The following is a 14,669-nucleotide window of genomic DNA, read 5'->3' as shown; positions in this document are numbered from 1 at the left end:
TAAACAATGAGGTAAAGGAATACTAACCTTTAAACAATGAGGTAAAGGAATACTAACCTTTAAACAATGAGGTAAAGGAATACTAACCTTGCTGCTTAACTGACTCATCATGTCCAGGAACTGCTCAAAGTTCATGTGTCCGTCACCTGTGTCTGAGAACACCTCTAGTATACGTTCTTTGAAGGGATTAGCCTGAAGTAGGAAGTTGTTAGGTAAGTCATGGTAGCAGACTACAGAGAGCATATTATTACTTCCTCCCCTTAAAATGATGACGTCATATTATTTGAACCATCCCCTCTCATGTCATAGCATTCCAACCAGGTGAACCAGCAAATAACCTGCTCTAGCGTTTACTTATCAGTCCTCCAGTATATCATAAGATTATACCGTACAAGTTGATTTTGAAAGAAACAAAATATTTACTGCGAGTTCAGGAAGTGCTAAGATATCTTCTTTAGCTAAGGTAGGATTCCTGCCATGTAGCTTCATCTTTTCAGGGGCAAGCTCCCCGAATCTTTTATGAACACTGAAAAGCTTAAGCTTGATAATTTGCAGCCTTTCCTTGTCAATTAAATTAGAAACTAGAAATAACTTTTCAAATCAAATATCACTTTGATAAGTTGGTCAAAAAGAATTCTAATAGTACTATTTTGTCGAGATTCATCGCACGAAGCTGAATAGATGAGAAATAAATTTAACTGTTCTAGCGTAAAACTATAACAATAACTTACTGCAACACTTCACGTTTTGTGAAATACGTCAGATCTTGAAACTCGGCCAGTTCCGACTGATCATAAGCTGATGTTCCTTGACCCATCAGGCTGAATTTGTGATTCAAATTAATATACAGTTTGGTGTGATGACTGATGAGTTTAGTAAATCAGTTTGATGGTCATTATAAGACATTTAAACTAATTATTCCAATTAGTAGAGAATATGGAAAAATTCAGGATTATTCAGTAAGTGCAAAACTATAATTTAAGGCGATGATCAATGATCATATTATGTTCGGCAGTATTCCCCCTCTACAACGCGCCTCTGTATAACGCAGTCCCTCTGTAAAACGTGATTTTTTCCGGTAAAGTTTTTCATCCTTATTTGTTGGAACGAAATAATAATAACATCCTGCAATTTCGTTCACATGATATTATCTTAGATCATCTGATTTATCAATGTTGTCTCTTATCTCTAAAATGCATAATAGCTTCCACCTACGTGCCAATTGGCGCACGTCACTCGTCAGTCTGACGTGGCGTCAGAGCTAATTTTAGCGCGAAAATAAATTATCCCCTTTATAACGCAGTCCCCCTGTAGACCAAGTTTTTTAAATGCGAAAACCGCGTTATAGAGGGAGAATACTGTGTACTGAAATAGAGTAATGAAAAGACACAACATTTTTAGGTTATATATTGTGGAATACAGAACTTTATAATTTGTATTAGACATTTACAACCATTTCTATCAACTAATCTACTCTAGTTTACAATACCATGTAGATTGTAGGTCTAACAAGTATCTATATTATATTTAAATTAAGTTAATTAAAACATTTCATGTACTATATATTTCATGTACTATAATATATATATTATTTAAAAACCTAACAGTAAAAAAACAGTATTTTGAAATACTCTTAAATACAAACATAACCCACACCACCACAGCGAAAACAAAAATGTGCACATTGCACAATATACATAGAAAAACTTTCTATACTCACTAGAATTATACATTTATTTGTTTATAAACAAATGTTTATAAACAAATACCACCCAATTGGTAAACATAGAAATACTGTTATTAAATACAATACGATTAGGATTTAAAAACATTAGTTACTTAAATTATTGTCCACATTTTATTTAATTCCTAAACACCGCTTTGACAATATTTTAGGTAAGACTTACATAATATTATGTTATAGAATAGCATAGATATTTCAAAAAATTCCTATAAATGGTTATAATTATACAAAATTTCACTAAATTACAAGCTACTCTTTTCAAAAATGAGAATGTTTCTGCAAAAATAATATATTGACAAATTTTAAGACATTGATTACGATTTAGTATTTACTTGTTTGTGCCTACTGTGTTTTAAACATTCCTCATATATTTTCTTAAATGTGTGACGGAATTAAATTGGGAGTACCACTTGACGAATAAAAGTCGTAGAACATTTAGGTTATTGTCATATGTACCCATCCTATCAACTGGAGACTCGAAAATATGGTCAAAAACGGCAGGTCCATATTTATTTCGTCACAGTACATGTTTATAGTAAAGATTTTTGTGCCTGTCGTATTTAATTTTAGGTTTTCCTACAGGATGAGACGATTATCATAACCAACAAGGGTTTATTAATGTGACAAAGATAACTATTAACTACACCAGACCTTTTAATAGGGTAACTAACAATACCAATATCCTCAACTTCCAATGAACATGTCTATAAACAAAACAAAACTATCAAAATACTTAAACACTATAACGATTTGAGTATGAATTTATAAACAACGAGTTTCTACAAATTTTTTATCAAAGTTTTAGTTTGAAAACATAAAAAGAACAGAATGTTTTGTTAAACACCACCAAAAATTGCCTACTTAAATATAAACCTAACAACCCCTTGGTTTAGCCACTTTCCACCAATCTTTTGGATAGTGGTATTTCTGCAGTTCTATTCCTTCTCTGGGAACAGTCCAAGTCCTGTGGAAGAGTACTATGATATTATTGTTTTGAATAATTTCCTGGCGTTTAAACAATCTTAGGAATGTTATGCCTCCATAATGGTCAGTTTTAAAACGCTAATAGTAGCTCAAAATAGCTCAAAAATATAGGTATAGTACTAGTTCAAAAATGTATATCATAAAATGCATTAGTGAGCATAATTACTAATTATCGTGCCCAATATTTAAATAATATAGCTCAATTGACATCAGCAGAATTAACCACGGATTACCTATTTATAAACTCCATGGTAGGAAGAGGAGTCTTTACAAGTCTCGCTGGGAAAATGTATTTTGATCTGTGATTCGCCCAAAAGATGTATGTCTCCCACCCTGAACATCTGTGCATCGTACCCGAACCGTAGTAGTCACACCAGAATGACAGATCAATCTGAAAAGAGCTGATAAGTGATAAACAACATGTTCTTCCCCTCTCCAGTATTTTCTATTGAAGTTTATTTTAAAGACTTAATAACGTCCAATGCAATATTAATTCAATGTCACGTGAACATTTAAGTTTATACAATCTGGATTCTGGTACGTTTTTGTCAGAAAGTTATAAACATTTGTGCCCTACCTGTGAATGATAGACAGGGGAGTAGCCCTGAATAATACCACCCCAGCCACGGTAATAAACATCCATACCCTGTTCTTTCATGTCTCCCATTAGAAATTCAATACTTCCCATTATATCCGAATTTCTATCCAGTATCACAACTGCCGAAAGAAGTGTTTCAGAATTAAACCAATCCCAACAAAATATAATATGAAATGAAATAAAGTATTTTATAACATTCCAAATTGCTTATAATGTAAATATTACTCAAATGCTGCTTTCAAAAAAATCATTCAAGCGGTGAAAGCTTTGAGAACAAACTACATTACATTATTTATTGTATTATCATATTCGTATTTTAATATTCGTAGTTTAATATTCGTATTTTAATATCCGTATTTTAATATTCGTATTTCAAAATTCTAAAAGTATGTTTGCCCCTTATTGGACGAGCAAATCATATCCCTGCATTCGATTTTTGCAGGATGACAGTAAAACTGGGTTAGGGTTACTTACAAAGATCGATATCAATGTCCCAAGGTAAAATGTCACCAGTTCTTAGGGCTCCCCATAATGACCCAAAGCCTAACACATACGTCATATCTGAAATAATGCATACTATTACTTTTAATACATCAAGCAAAACATTGACAACATCACAGTACTGCAGTCATGCGTACACTCACCAGACACTAGAAACTAGACAGAGGTTTGAAACGATTTTGTTGGGAGGTCAAGGTTAAGGGGGCAGGGGGGGGGTCTTCATGGAAATTTTCTCAAAATCGACTTTTTAGTTGTTTCTGATAGATGGGAGTGATATCTATCAGATGCTTTTAAATTAAATAGAATCCGATAGAAAAATATTGCTCATAGCAGAAATAATCGCCGGTAGAAGGTCAGCGCTTGTGTGTAATTGTATTACGCAAGCGATTTTTGATCGCGTGCCCTGAAAATCGAGTCTAAAAATCTCCTCCTACATTTTTTGAGCAATCACCCTCAAACTTGGGGGGCCAAACTTTCAGGATATGTTCTAGGGATCATTTAGAAGAGATTGTCCAGGCAAAATTTTGAGATAGACCTTTAAACATTTTTTATTCGATTTTGAAAATCTTGGACCTGGTTTTTTGACGATTTTTCGAGGTCCAAGATTTTAAAAATCGAATTAAAAATGTTTAAAGGCCTCTCAAAATTTTGCCTGGACAATCCCTTCTAAATGATCCTCAGAACATATCCTGAAAGTTTGAGGGTGATTACTCAAAAAATGTAGGAGGAGATAGATTTTTAGACTCGATTTTTAGGGCACGCGATCAAAAATCGCTCGCGCAATACAATTACACACAAGCGCTGACCTTCTACCGGCAATAATTTCTGCTAGGAGCAATATTTTTCTATCGGATTAAAAGCATCTGATAGATATCACTCCCATCTATCAGAAACAACTAAAAAGTCGATTTTGAGAAAATTTCCATGAAGACCCCCCCTGCCCCCTTAACCACGATAACAAGTTATCAGGACACGACTAACCGCTAACGATTAGAAAATGCCATTCAAAACTCACTATGTTTATCAAGGATATCTTTCGTTTGACGTCCAATTGTTCTCATATCTTCCAACTCATCTGCAGGAACTTGACATCTAGGTTCTAGTTCTGTTCCATACCAACTACTCCACCTGAATTCAAACATCACCACATTAATAAAGAGTTCGATTGAGTAGCTGCTATTGCAAATGGCAGGTACTTGTAAGTTTCTAACTGGTACTTGGAAACAGACACTTTTTCATTGCATAACAATCTTATTGCAAAAACTTGTTTTGTACTGTAGTTGTTTTCAAACCTTAGATTAATCCAAATGTACAGTCCAAAGATGAATCCTGCTATAAATAACCATTTCCAAAATCTATCCGTCAGAATCCTCCAGTATACACGATTTTTTGCTTTAAATTCTGTGTACGATATGTCGTTGGGGAAAATAAGGTTCATCGTCTAGAAGAAATCAGTATTAATCAGTAAATTAATCACAATACAAATATATAAATCAATACAAAATTCTTATCAGCGTGAAATCAACTGTTCTAGATCACAACATTATTATGTAGTACAAGAGAACAAACTGATAGCTGGAAGTTAACAGTATTTGTTAGTGGGCAATTTTTATCGTATTAAAAAATATCCATCCCAACCGAAGTTGAAGATACAGCCGATTGATATGTAAAACACTCACCCAACGTAATACGACAACAAAACCACCACAATGTCGTTCCGATAACGGATAACATTTGAATTTTGATATGATAACACAGAAACTGCCTCTTAAAACGTGCTAAGGTGCTATTTACCCATATTTCAAGAGCGCTATAATCTTTTCTTCAGATAACGAAGTGTTCCTATCATGCTGCTTCGAGTTTTCCAGCACAACATTCCAACATGTTCTGAGTGCATTGACCCCCTTTCAAAGAAAGTGTCCTGATAACATAGGACTGTACCACAGCATTACAGCATAGTTTCGTCTCAAATATCTTTTTCGTATTAATATACAACATGATACATTATCTACAAAATGCATATGTTATTGGTGACGGCAACTTGGTCGTTTAGCTCCGGACAGTCTATGCAACGTCTATGCAACGTCCATGCAACAACAAAAGAACCGTCTATGCAACGTCTATGCAACGTCCCTGCACAATGAACACTCTATGCACACTCCCTGCACGGTCAGTCTATGCAACGTCTATGCAACGTCTATGCAACGTCTATGCAACGTCCCTGCACAGTACCATATGAACACCGGCTACTAGCCGGCTACTAGCCGGCTACTAGCCGGCTAGTAGCCGAGCTCTAAAGCAGACCTACTAGTAGCCGGTTCCAAACCGGCTACTAGCCGGCACTTAGAAAGCGGTCACTAGCCGGCTACTAACCGGCTACTAACCGGCTACTAACCGGCTAGTAACCACCAAGTGGCTACTAACCGGCTACTAACCGGTCACTAGCCGGTTTAGAACCGGCTACTAATAGGTCTGCTTTAGAGCTCGGCTAATAGCCGGCTAGTGACCGCTTAGTAGCCGGTTAGTAGCCACTTTGTGGTCACTAGCCGGCTAGTAGCCGGTTAGTAGCCGGCTAGTGACCACTTTTCAAGTGCCGGTTAGTAGCCGGTTGTTAATGTGAAGTTGAGGAGCTGTTATTACAAAAGTGGCTACTAGCCGGCTAGTAGCCGGCTAGTAGCCGGTGTTCATATGGTACTGTGCAGGGACGTTGCATAGACGTTGCATAGACGTTGCATAGACTGACCGTGCAGGGAGTGTGCATAGAGTGTTCATTGTGCAGGGACGTTGCATAGACGTTGCATAGACGGTTCTTTTGTTGTTGCACGGACGTTGCATAGACGTTGCATAGACTGTCCGGAGCTAAACGACCAATTTCCCCAAAGAGAATTATCGGCTACAATAACTTCGCTTAACTTTAAATAAAAAACACAGTGAATATAATAACAAAAATTCTGAACCAATTGCACATATTATGCCATTTTTCTCATTAAAAACTCAGCAATCAAAAACAATTTGTTTACAGTTTGCAATTTATTATGTTTTATTATTATTATTGATTATATCGAGATTAACTGCGCAGCACAAGGGGTCGTTCACATATTACGTAATCAGCCGTGGGGGGAGGGGGTTTCCAAATGATTAAGCTAGTAATCAATAGCTATGTGTAAAATAGATAACGGAGGGGGGGTACAAATTGTTCAAAAAGTGATTACGTAATATGCGAACGACCCCTAATTGAGATGAATAAATTTATAAGATAAAAAGCTCCAATACTTAATCTAAGAAGAACAAAAAGATATGAATGTCATATTATCAGGACATAAAATTCAGATTATCAAGGTTCTGTCTGCTTTTTGAAAGTCTTTCTTCAGAGTTAGAAAAATAAAAGATTAAGAAATAAGAATCAAAAGATTAAAAAGCATTAAAATAATCAAAAAATTAAAATGATTAAGATACAAAAAATGATTAAGATACAACAAAATCTTTCATGCAAAAATAATTAAAATAATTAACATTTTCTTCTAAAAACATAACAGTAGTTATTAAGATACAAAAATAAATTGTTCGTAGAATAGAACAGAATCAAATTATACACAGCCAATAGCCATACATGAAAAAACAAAAGAAGATGATAAAATATTGATAATTTAAAATTTACACGTAAAAAGCAACCATTGCAATGATATTCGTTTGGCTAAAACCTAAAAGCGCCACAGGTACTTCATTCCTAATAATGCAAGTAATATTCACTTAAGATACTATCTGATAAGGCATGATAAAGGTGGTGAATGGAGCTCGTGAATCAGGATCATATTAAGCATGTTCAGGGATGATGAGTAAGCAACAAATTACAACTTTACAACATAAACTTGGTCCTAACAGCCCTTTGGTTTAGCCACCTTCCACCAATCATTCGGATAGTGTATTTTCTGTATTTCTATACCATTTCTCGGCACTGGCCACGACCTGTAATGAAATAAACTAAAAAACAAATAACAAGTCAACAAACTGTTTTCGAGATGTAAAGTTAAACCATTTGGAGCAACTTTCATGTCTAACTTTACGTCTCTCAACAAGCAACTAGCATACGAAAATAAGAAGGAAAATGAGACGAGTAAAATAATAACCAACGTTTTGGCAAGTATCGACACTCGGCTTCTAACAAGATAAACACCAGCCTCCAATTCTACAGTAAGCACTGTATAAACAAAGCTTTCACACAAAGCTTCATCTCATGAGATTTGAAGGAAAGCTAGGTATCAGTTTCCTAGCTTGGTGTTTAGCTTTGTCAATACAATAGCCTACTAGAAAAAGGGTCAGTGTAATTCTAAGCTCAGTTGTACCTTGTTGAGTGCTAATTGTTGCCGAAGCGGCCGTTTGTTAATTACATGTTGGTTGTTTCATTTGTCCTTTGTATATTCGTTGCTAAAGACTTTAACAGTTAACTTATTGATGGAAATCGCTCTAAATAATACACTCAACTCATCCTCATCTGTATGGTTGATAACTTTATTTGAGCAAAACCAAGGTTAGAATAGACAAACTTGTGTTCTTTAAGTAACCAGTATATTAACGTTATTCCCAAACTAAAAACCTTGGTACTAATGCATTAAAACCAAAAGCAATCTGCCACATTCCGCCACTGACCTATTAATAAAATTAAGGGTGGGAAGAGGTGGCTTTACAAGTCTGGCTGGGAAGATGTAATGATATCTGTAATTAACAAAGAAGATGAACTGTTCCCACCCCGAACACCTGAACATTGTCCCGGTGCCGTAGTAGTCACACCAAAACGTCACATCAAGCTAAGGAAACAAAGAAAAGTTAGTTCAAGAATTGTCATCAGAAGAATTGTAGCGCTGGTTATTTTTTTTTTTTTTATCAATAAACTTTCAAATTGTTACACAAATACATCATTTTATTTCAAAGAAAATATCGCCGAATGACCTTACATGCCTTGACAAGTGACCGAGTGTAAACAAAATAAGGGACACCGAAACACCAGTTGACCAGTAAACTGATCATAGCAATTACATCGGGCCCTAAATGCACCTATAAGTGAAGCGATGCTGCAACCAAGGCATGCTAGGTTTATTCCATTGAACTAATAAGGTTACAGCCTAAAATATAAATATAATAAATAACAATGTACCATAAATCATAATTATAAACACACACACTTTATTTAACATATTTTATTAATTATACTTTTTATCAATTTATATTTAGACAATATAGTTACATTAAGGTAAATTGTTTAACTGTCAGAGGATGTTATATGGTCAAGAAGCGAATGCCTGTGAATTTCATTTCACTTTCCAGGACAATTATAGGAATTTCAATTGCACTGTGACTTGGGCCTGGGGTCCTCAGCCCAATGTGCGAGTAATATATCAATGTAATTTTATAGTATCAATAGCATTGAATCTAAATTCTAACGATACGATGATTATCATATTTGCTTCAATTTCAAGACATATGCTACACCCTTTCATAGTCTAGCTTTGATCGTACCTGTGATTTGTAGACGGGAGAATAACCCTGGATAATACCGATCCAATCTCGGTAATACACTTCCATACCCTGAGCTTCCATCTCCTTCTTTAGCCAATCAATCGTTCCTTTGATGTCAGAATTTCTATCCAATACAACAACTGCATTAGAAAGGGTTTTAAAAGACTGATTTAAATTGTAGACCAATCTGTATCATGAACTAATTAATTAAATCGACTGCATATATATCGCATCATTGTAACTCGTAAAAGCTTTAACCTGAAATTTTAAAAATTTGTTGAAGTTTTATGGATTGAACATTAGATCAATGAGCGATTGACTTATTACACACTACACAGATACACTGTTTTATGTAGGGAGTAAGAATTAACATATTCAAAGAACGGTCACTTAAAGAAAACTTTTACTTACTAAGATCAATATCAATATCCCACGGTAAAATGTCACCATGTCTTAGAGCTCCCCATAATGAACCAAATCCTAATGCATACGTCATATCTGAAATATAATAACGTCATGAACAGTGAACACAGAAATCAAAAGTGATCACATTCGGCAAAAATGAATTAGGTTCATGTTCCATATCGATATTATTGTACAATCATTCAAACTAACTATGCTTATCAAGGATATCTTTTGTTTGACGTCCAATCAGTCTCATATCTTCTAACTCCTCTTCAGGAACTTGACATCTAGGTTCTAATTGAGTCCCATACCAAGTACTCCATCTGCAATATAACGAATTTTAATTTAACGGGGCAAATAATTAAAACACCGGGTGGAGGTTCAATTTAAAAAGTCATTCTTTTCCTTCGGAGTTAAGGAAACAAAATGTATGCAAATGAAATATCAAGGTAAAGTTTACCTTATATTTATCCAGCAATAGAATCCAAAACAGAAGGCCAGCATAAAAAGCACTTTCCATATACGATCTGTAAGAATCTTCCAGTATAACTTATTCTTCGTTGTAAAGTTTTTGGTCGATATGTCTTTGGGATAAAGAAAGTCCATAGCTTCAAAAATTGTGAGTTATCAACTACTCATCATCCTCAACAATAATTCTGAACGGATAATTTGAGAACTATCTATCATAGCTATTTCGAAATACTGTTTACAATATAATGCTTTTGAATACGAAGGGAAACACACAACGTAAGGCTTGAAATCTTCGTAAAACTACATCATTACTCATTAGAGCCTGTAAAAACATTTAACATTAAGTTAAGCACTCTATCAAGTAAAATTCATATATAATAATCATCATAGTTTATTAACTCAAACGTAAAAATTGTAACAAAGGCAACATTTAATCAGTCAAAATTCGTAGCAACGGTACAACTCCACTCGGAAAATTATAGTATAGTATGAAACAAACTAAACACTTTAGTAAAGCTGATAAGCAGTGACTAGAACTACTTATCAAACAAAAATGCACTAATCGGTCTTAGAACTGCTGTGTCCCCTTACTGTAAATTGATAACGCTAAGAAATCTCGTTAAAGTATATTTATTTATAAAACTTTAAACAGAATGTCAACTTACACTTTAAATGATAATATTAACTCTTATAACTATGATAAACTCATGTAGCGAAACTAAAAGTTTATATAATTGATGTTAAGTGGATTCTATAATCTATTTATTACTTATTTATAAATATTGATCGCCAGGAAACTAAGATACGTGTTTGGGTTAGAATTCTGTCTATGATAAGGGTTGTGATAGTTTCTTGGTAAATAGTCGTCACCATAGACGTTGAGTTGATAAATTTACTTTCTGCACAACATACATGGCCATGGATATTGGATATATATATATATCTAATCAACCCATTTTGAATCTACACTCAAGTACACAATGTACATATTACTACATTGATATCAAATTAAAACAGTCATGACTTGATAAACAATGAGTATATTATATAATATATATCTCGATCGGTTTAATAATCTAATACAAAACAGAAATGTATATATATATTAAATACCCAAGACAACAAATATAAGTTTACAAGCAACTTTCTTGAATAAAGTTAAATAAGTAATCTAGTCGGCGACAATGATTGTTTTAATACAGTGATACCCCGATTTACCAGAATTGTACAGCCAAACTTCTTCGAAAAATTAAAAATCCGGAGTTATGATTTAAACTAGTATAACTTCCTGGTAATTCCGAGTTCATGATATATCGGGGCACGGTAAATTGGGATTTCATTATAAATCAGCTCAGCTGATTTATAATAAAATCCCAATCCCAGCTGGTAGCATGCAGATTGCAATATCAAATCAGAACATCGGTCTAACAATGTTGGTAGAGCTAACTCAAGCTAAGATATTGCAAAAACTACTGGATACGATATACAACACTAAAAAGTATGCCTATCATGGGAGGGCCAATACAAAACACAAAAATTATACAAATATATTTGTAGAACTAAATGGAACTCCGGGTCACATAACAAATAAATCGCTAAATTTGGTCCTAACATCCCCTTGGTTTAGCCACTTTCCACCAATCTTTTGGATAGTGGTATTTCTGCAGTTCTATTCCTTCTCTGGGAACAGTCCAATTTCTGAGATGAGGTTATTGACTGTGATTTTAAAGGCTTTAAAAAACGTTTAATTTTGAAGCGATTAGTTTGAAAACTAGGTTGCGGGTGTGGTTCAGGAATGGTAACAATGGTATGTAAGAACCACTATTCAGAAATAAAGAAGCAGCTTATTCTATATGAATCTACAGTTTTGTATTTATTCGTGAACCACTACTTTTGATAAACCTTATATATTACCTTTTTACGAAATTAAGGGTGGGAAGAGGTGTTTTTACAAGTCTTGCTGGAAAGGCAAAATTGTATCTGTGGTGAATAAAGAAAAACCAAGACTCCCACCCCGAACATCTGTGCATTATTCCCATGCCATAGTAGTCACACCAAAATGACACGTCAAGCTGAAGAGGAAAGAGGGTCGATTGTCAGCATTCAAGGGATGTCGGATTACAGTTTGATTTGATTTGAAACTTTTACAAAATAGCAAGTATAAAAATGTACAGCATATCGAACAAAATGGGCCGAAAAGTATAAATGCTAAAAAGCGTGGGTCAGTGAAACAAGTACAGAGGACAACTTTCAGAACAGGAGTATTTTGGCCGCCCAAAGTCTCAATAACATCACCTCCACCTAGTAATAAAATGATGAAATGTGAAAAGTGTGAAACAGTCAAATAATAATGTATGTATATAATATAAATGTCTTTCAAATACAGATAACGTCCGAAAACTCTTAAGATACTCATACATATACTGATCGGTGTCCGAGAGACATGAATTACTTCATGTTTAATCCCGACACATCATTGTATTTGCATTTTTGTTGTAAACAGAGGTCCACATAAAAGAGAACAATAAAATTAATGTGATATCTGAACTTTATTTTGACAGACACAGGACACAAGTTTCATCAATTAAAAGATTAACTTTACAGGTACAAAATCGTAAGAAATGCATTACAGATATTCAATGCATCATGCAAACATTGCTAATATTAAGATGAAGGTTTGGCAGCCCGGAAACATTACTTTTTGTAAGTCAGCAGATGGGTTAACAAAGTTTGTTATCTTTCTTAGTAAGTTCCAGTGTATCTAAAATATCGACGCTTTTCTTCCCCTGTCCTCCAATTTTAAATGTATGTTGAAATAATGATCAAATAATACAATGTGGATATGCATACATGCATGTGCAGAATGCAATACCCTCCTAACCCATTCATGAACCTTTCAGTAATAACGAGGTGTGTTAGTTAACAGCGTGCTAAACTCTCGGGGTACTGGATTTGTATGATTATTATGGTATTATTATGTAAGAATGGTACAGGAATTCAGAAAAAAGTGAAGTCAATATCAAAGACTAAAACTGACTCAACTATTATAATATGGGAAGTCTATGTAATGCTTGGTAGATTAAAAACTTATGACAAGTCAATTAACACAACAGTGCTTCAAAAATAAGAGGATTGATAAACTTATCATGAATTGTTCATACCTGTGATTTGTAGACAGGGGAGTAACCCTGAATAATACCAACCCAGTCACGGTAATAAACATCCATACCCTGTTCTTTCATCTCAACTATTAAACCATCAATTGTTCCTCTAATATCTGAATGTCTATCCAATATCACAACTGCAGGAAGAATTGTTCAATTAACAATTTGATTGATAAACTCAAAAAACTCGAGAAATTGTTGAACATAGTTTAAGTTAAACTTACGAATATCAATATCAATATCCCAAGGTAGGATATCTCCAATTCTGAGAGCCCCCCATAATGATCCAAATCCTAACACATACGTCATATCTGAAATAGCAATGAATAAAATCTTGACAAAAATGGTTCTTTAGGCACATTTCACCCTGTGAATTCATTGGTAGCTGAAGATAAAATCATAAAAATTTAGTATCACTGGTTACTGAAACATTTTGGTCTCTCTAACTACAGGAGATGATGCAAAGAGATTGTTGGGATTTTAAATGGCTGTAATTTAAAAATTTTACCCCATTTATTGCACATTTACATATTAAACATATATGAAAATCAGAATAAATACAAACCACTTACTATGCTTATCAAGAATATCTTTAGTCTCACGTCCAATCATTCTCATATCTTCCAACTCTTCTTCAGGCACTTGACATCTTGGTTCTAGTTCTGTTCCGTACCAACTACTCCACCTGAAATGTAACACAAACCTTCAATGCAGGACAAAAGAGCAAGATGGTAGACAAATAATTCTAGAAATCTTAAGGCATTATGAGTAGGCTTGAACACAGCAAATCAGTTTAATTGACAATGAAACAAATAATTAATATTTGCCGTTATAAAACAAGCTGTTTACCTTAGATTGATCCAAACAAAGATGCCAAAGCAGAATGCAAATAGACAGAACACTTTCCATACACGATTTGTAAGAATCCTCCAATATACCACATTCTTTACTTTAAAGTTGGTAAAGTCTATGCCTTGGGGATAAAGGAAGTTCATTCCCTAAAAGATGCATGCTATTAATCGGACTATTAGGTCTTCTGTAAAAATTTGAGCCAAAACAGACTTAACTTTAAGCTCATTGATTTGATGCAAATTAAAGTCATGGGTGAAAGATGTTGAAGAAGAACTCGAGCTTGCTCTAAGCTCTTACTGCTTACAGAAAAGACATCTGCAGGTGGTGCACATATTTACAAAGAACGATAAATGGAAAGAGTGAAAATTTCAAGCCCTTGGATGCTGCAATAAATGATCATCTAAATCCTGAAATTTCACCACTTGAAAGAGAGATC

At 34.4% G+C, this 14,669-nt stretch overlaps 3 protein-coding genes across 6 annotated transcripts in view; all 3 read right to left on the bottom strand.

Moving 5' to 3' along the window:
• LOC134826085 (calcium and integrin-binding protein 1-like) overlaps nucleotides 1–14,669 on the bottom strand; it is a 42,060-nt gene that overhangs the window by 5,817 nt on the left and 21,574 nt on the right. Inside the window, exons 1-9 of one of the 3 annotated variants that reach the window (XM_063838350.1) lie at nucleotides 5,622–5,702; nucleotides 5,120–5,268; nucleotides 4,843–4,955; nucleotides 3,801–3,887; nucleotides 3,306–3,445; nucleotides 2,962–3,119; nucleotides 732–821; nucleotides 424–526; nucleotides 88–192 (exon numbers count right to left, since the gene is read on the bottom strand). In XM_063838350.1, coding sequence (XP_063694420.1) covers nucleotides 88–192; nucleotides 424–526; nucleotides 732–821; nucleotides 2,962–3,119; nucleotides 3,306–3,445; nucleotides 3,801–3,887; nucleotides 4,843–4,955; nucleotides 5,120–5,265 — 942 coding nt within the window. In that variant the 5' untranslated portion in view covers nucleotides 5,266–5,268; nucleotides 5,622–5,702. Of the gene's footprint in view, nucleotides 1–87; nucleotides 193–423; nucleotides 527–731; nucleotides 824–2,961; nucleotides 3,120–3,305; nucleotides 3,446–3,800; nucleotides 3,888–4,842; nucleotides 4,956–5,119; nucleotides 5,269–5,621; nucleotides 5,703–14,669 lie in introns of those variants that run through there. The other 2 variants (XM_063838353.1, XM_063838351.1) reach the window with 2 other exon arrangements.
• LOC134820539 (ribitol 5-phosphate transferase FKRP-like) lies at nucleotides 6,830–10,359 on the bottom strand. Of its 2 annotated transcripts, XM_063830976.1 has the most exons (6): nucleotides 10,207–10,359; nucleotides 9,957–10,069; nucleotides 9,753–9,839; nucleotides 9,342–9,481; nucleotides 8,475–8,632; nucleotides 6,830–7,793 (listed from the first exon to the last, which is right to left on the bottom strand). In XM_063830976.1, the coding sequence occupies exons 1-6, from the start codon at nucleotides 10,350–10,352 to the stop codon at nucleotides 7,703–7,705; spliced, it is 735 nt and encodes a 244-aa protein (XP_063687046.1). In that variant the 5' UTR covers nucleotides 10,353–10,359; the 3' UTR covers nucleotides 6,830–7,702. The 2 variants fall into 2 exon arrangements, with proteins under 2 accessions (XP_063687046.1, XP_063687054.1); XM_063830984.1 differs by lacking the exon at nucleotides 8,475–8,632 and having other exon boundaries at nucleotides 7,644–7,793.
• On the bottom strand, nucleotides 10,495–14,379 carry LOC134812784 (ribitol 5-phosphate transferase FKRP-like). Its single transcript, XM_063820354.1, has 6 exons — nucleotides 14,231–14,379; nucleotides 13,954–14,066; nucleotides 13,606–13,692; nucleotides 13,379–13,518; nucleotides 12,132–12,289; nucleotides 10,495–11,915 (listed from the first exon to the last, which is right to left on the bottom strand). The coding sequence occupies exons 1-6, from the start codon at nucleotides 14,374–14,376 to the stop codon at nucleotides 11,825–11,827; spliced, it is 735 nt and encodes a 244-aa protein (XP_063676424.1). The 5' UTR covers nucleotides 14,377–14,379; the 3' UTR covers nucleotides 10,495–11,824.

This window comes from Bolinopsis microptera, chromosome 1, assembly GCF_026151205.1.
Source record: "Bolinopsis microptera isolate Bmic1 chromosome 1, MBARI_Bmic_1.0, whole genome shotgun sequence".
Taxonomy (NCBI): Eukaryota; Metazoa; Ctenophora; class Tentaculata; order Lobata; family Bolinopsidae; genus Bolinopsis; species Bolinopsis microptera.
The sequence above is the reverse complement of the archived record's forward strand: the minus strand, read 5'-3'. Positions and strand labels throughout refer to the sequence as shown.

What these genes read in the sequence shown, in the direction of transcription:
- LOC134820539 (XM_063830976.1), bottom strand. Translation starts at nt 10,352, where the DNA reads ATGGACTTTCTTTATCCCAAAGACATATCGACCAAAAACTTTACAACG. An exon ending in GGATATTGATATTGATCTTA is followed by an intron (nt 9,482 to 9,752) that starts GTAAGTAAAAGT and finishes TTTCTAATGCAG; the next exon opens with TTGTTGTATTGGATAGAAAT. An exon ending in CTCCCGTCTACAAATCACAG is followed by an intron (nt 8,633 to 9,341) that starts GTACGATCAAAG and finishes TTGTTTCCTTAG; the next exon opens with CTTGATGTGACGTTTTGGTG.
- LOC134812784 (XM_063820354.1), bottom strand. Translation starts at nt 14,376, where the DNA reads ATGAACTTCCTTTATCCCCAAGGCATAGACTTTACCAACTTTAAAGTA. An exon ending in TTTGTTTGGATCAATCTAAG is followed by an intron (nt 14,067 to 14,230) that starts GTAAACAGCTTG and finishes GTTACATTTCAG; the next exon opens with GTGGAGTAGTTGGTACGGAA. An exon ending in GGATATTGATATTGATATTC is followed by an intron (nt 13,519 to 13,605) that starts GTAAGTTTAACT and finishes TTCTTCCTGCAG; the next exon opens with TTGTGATATTGGATAGACAT.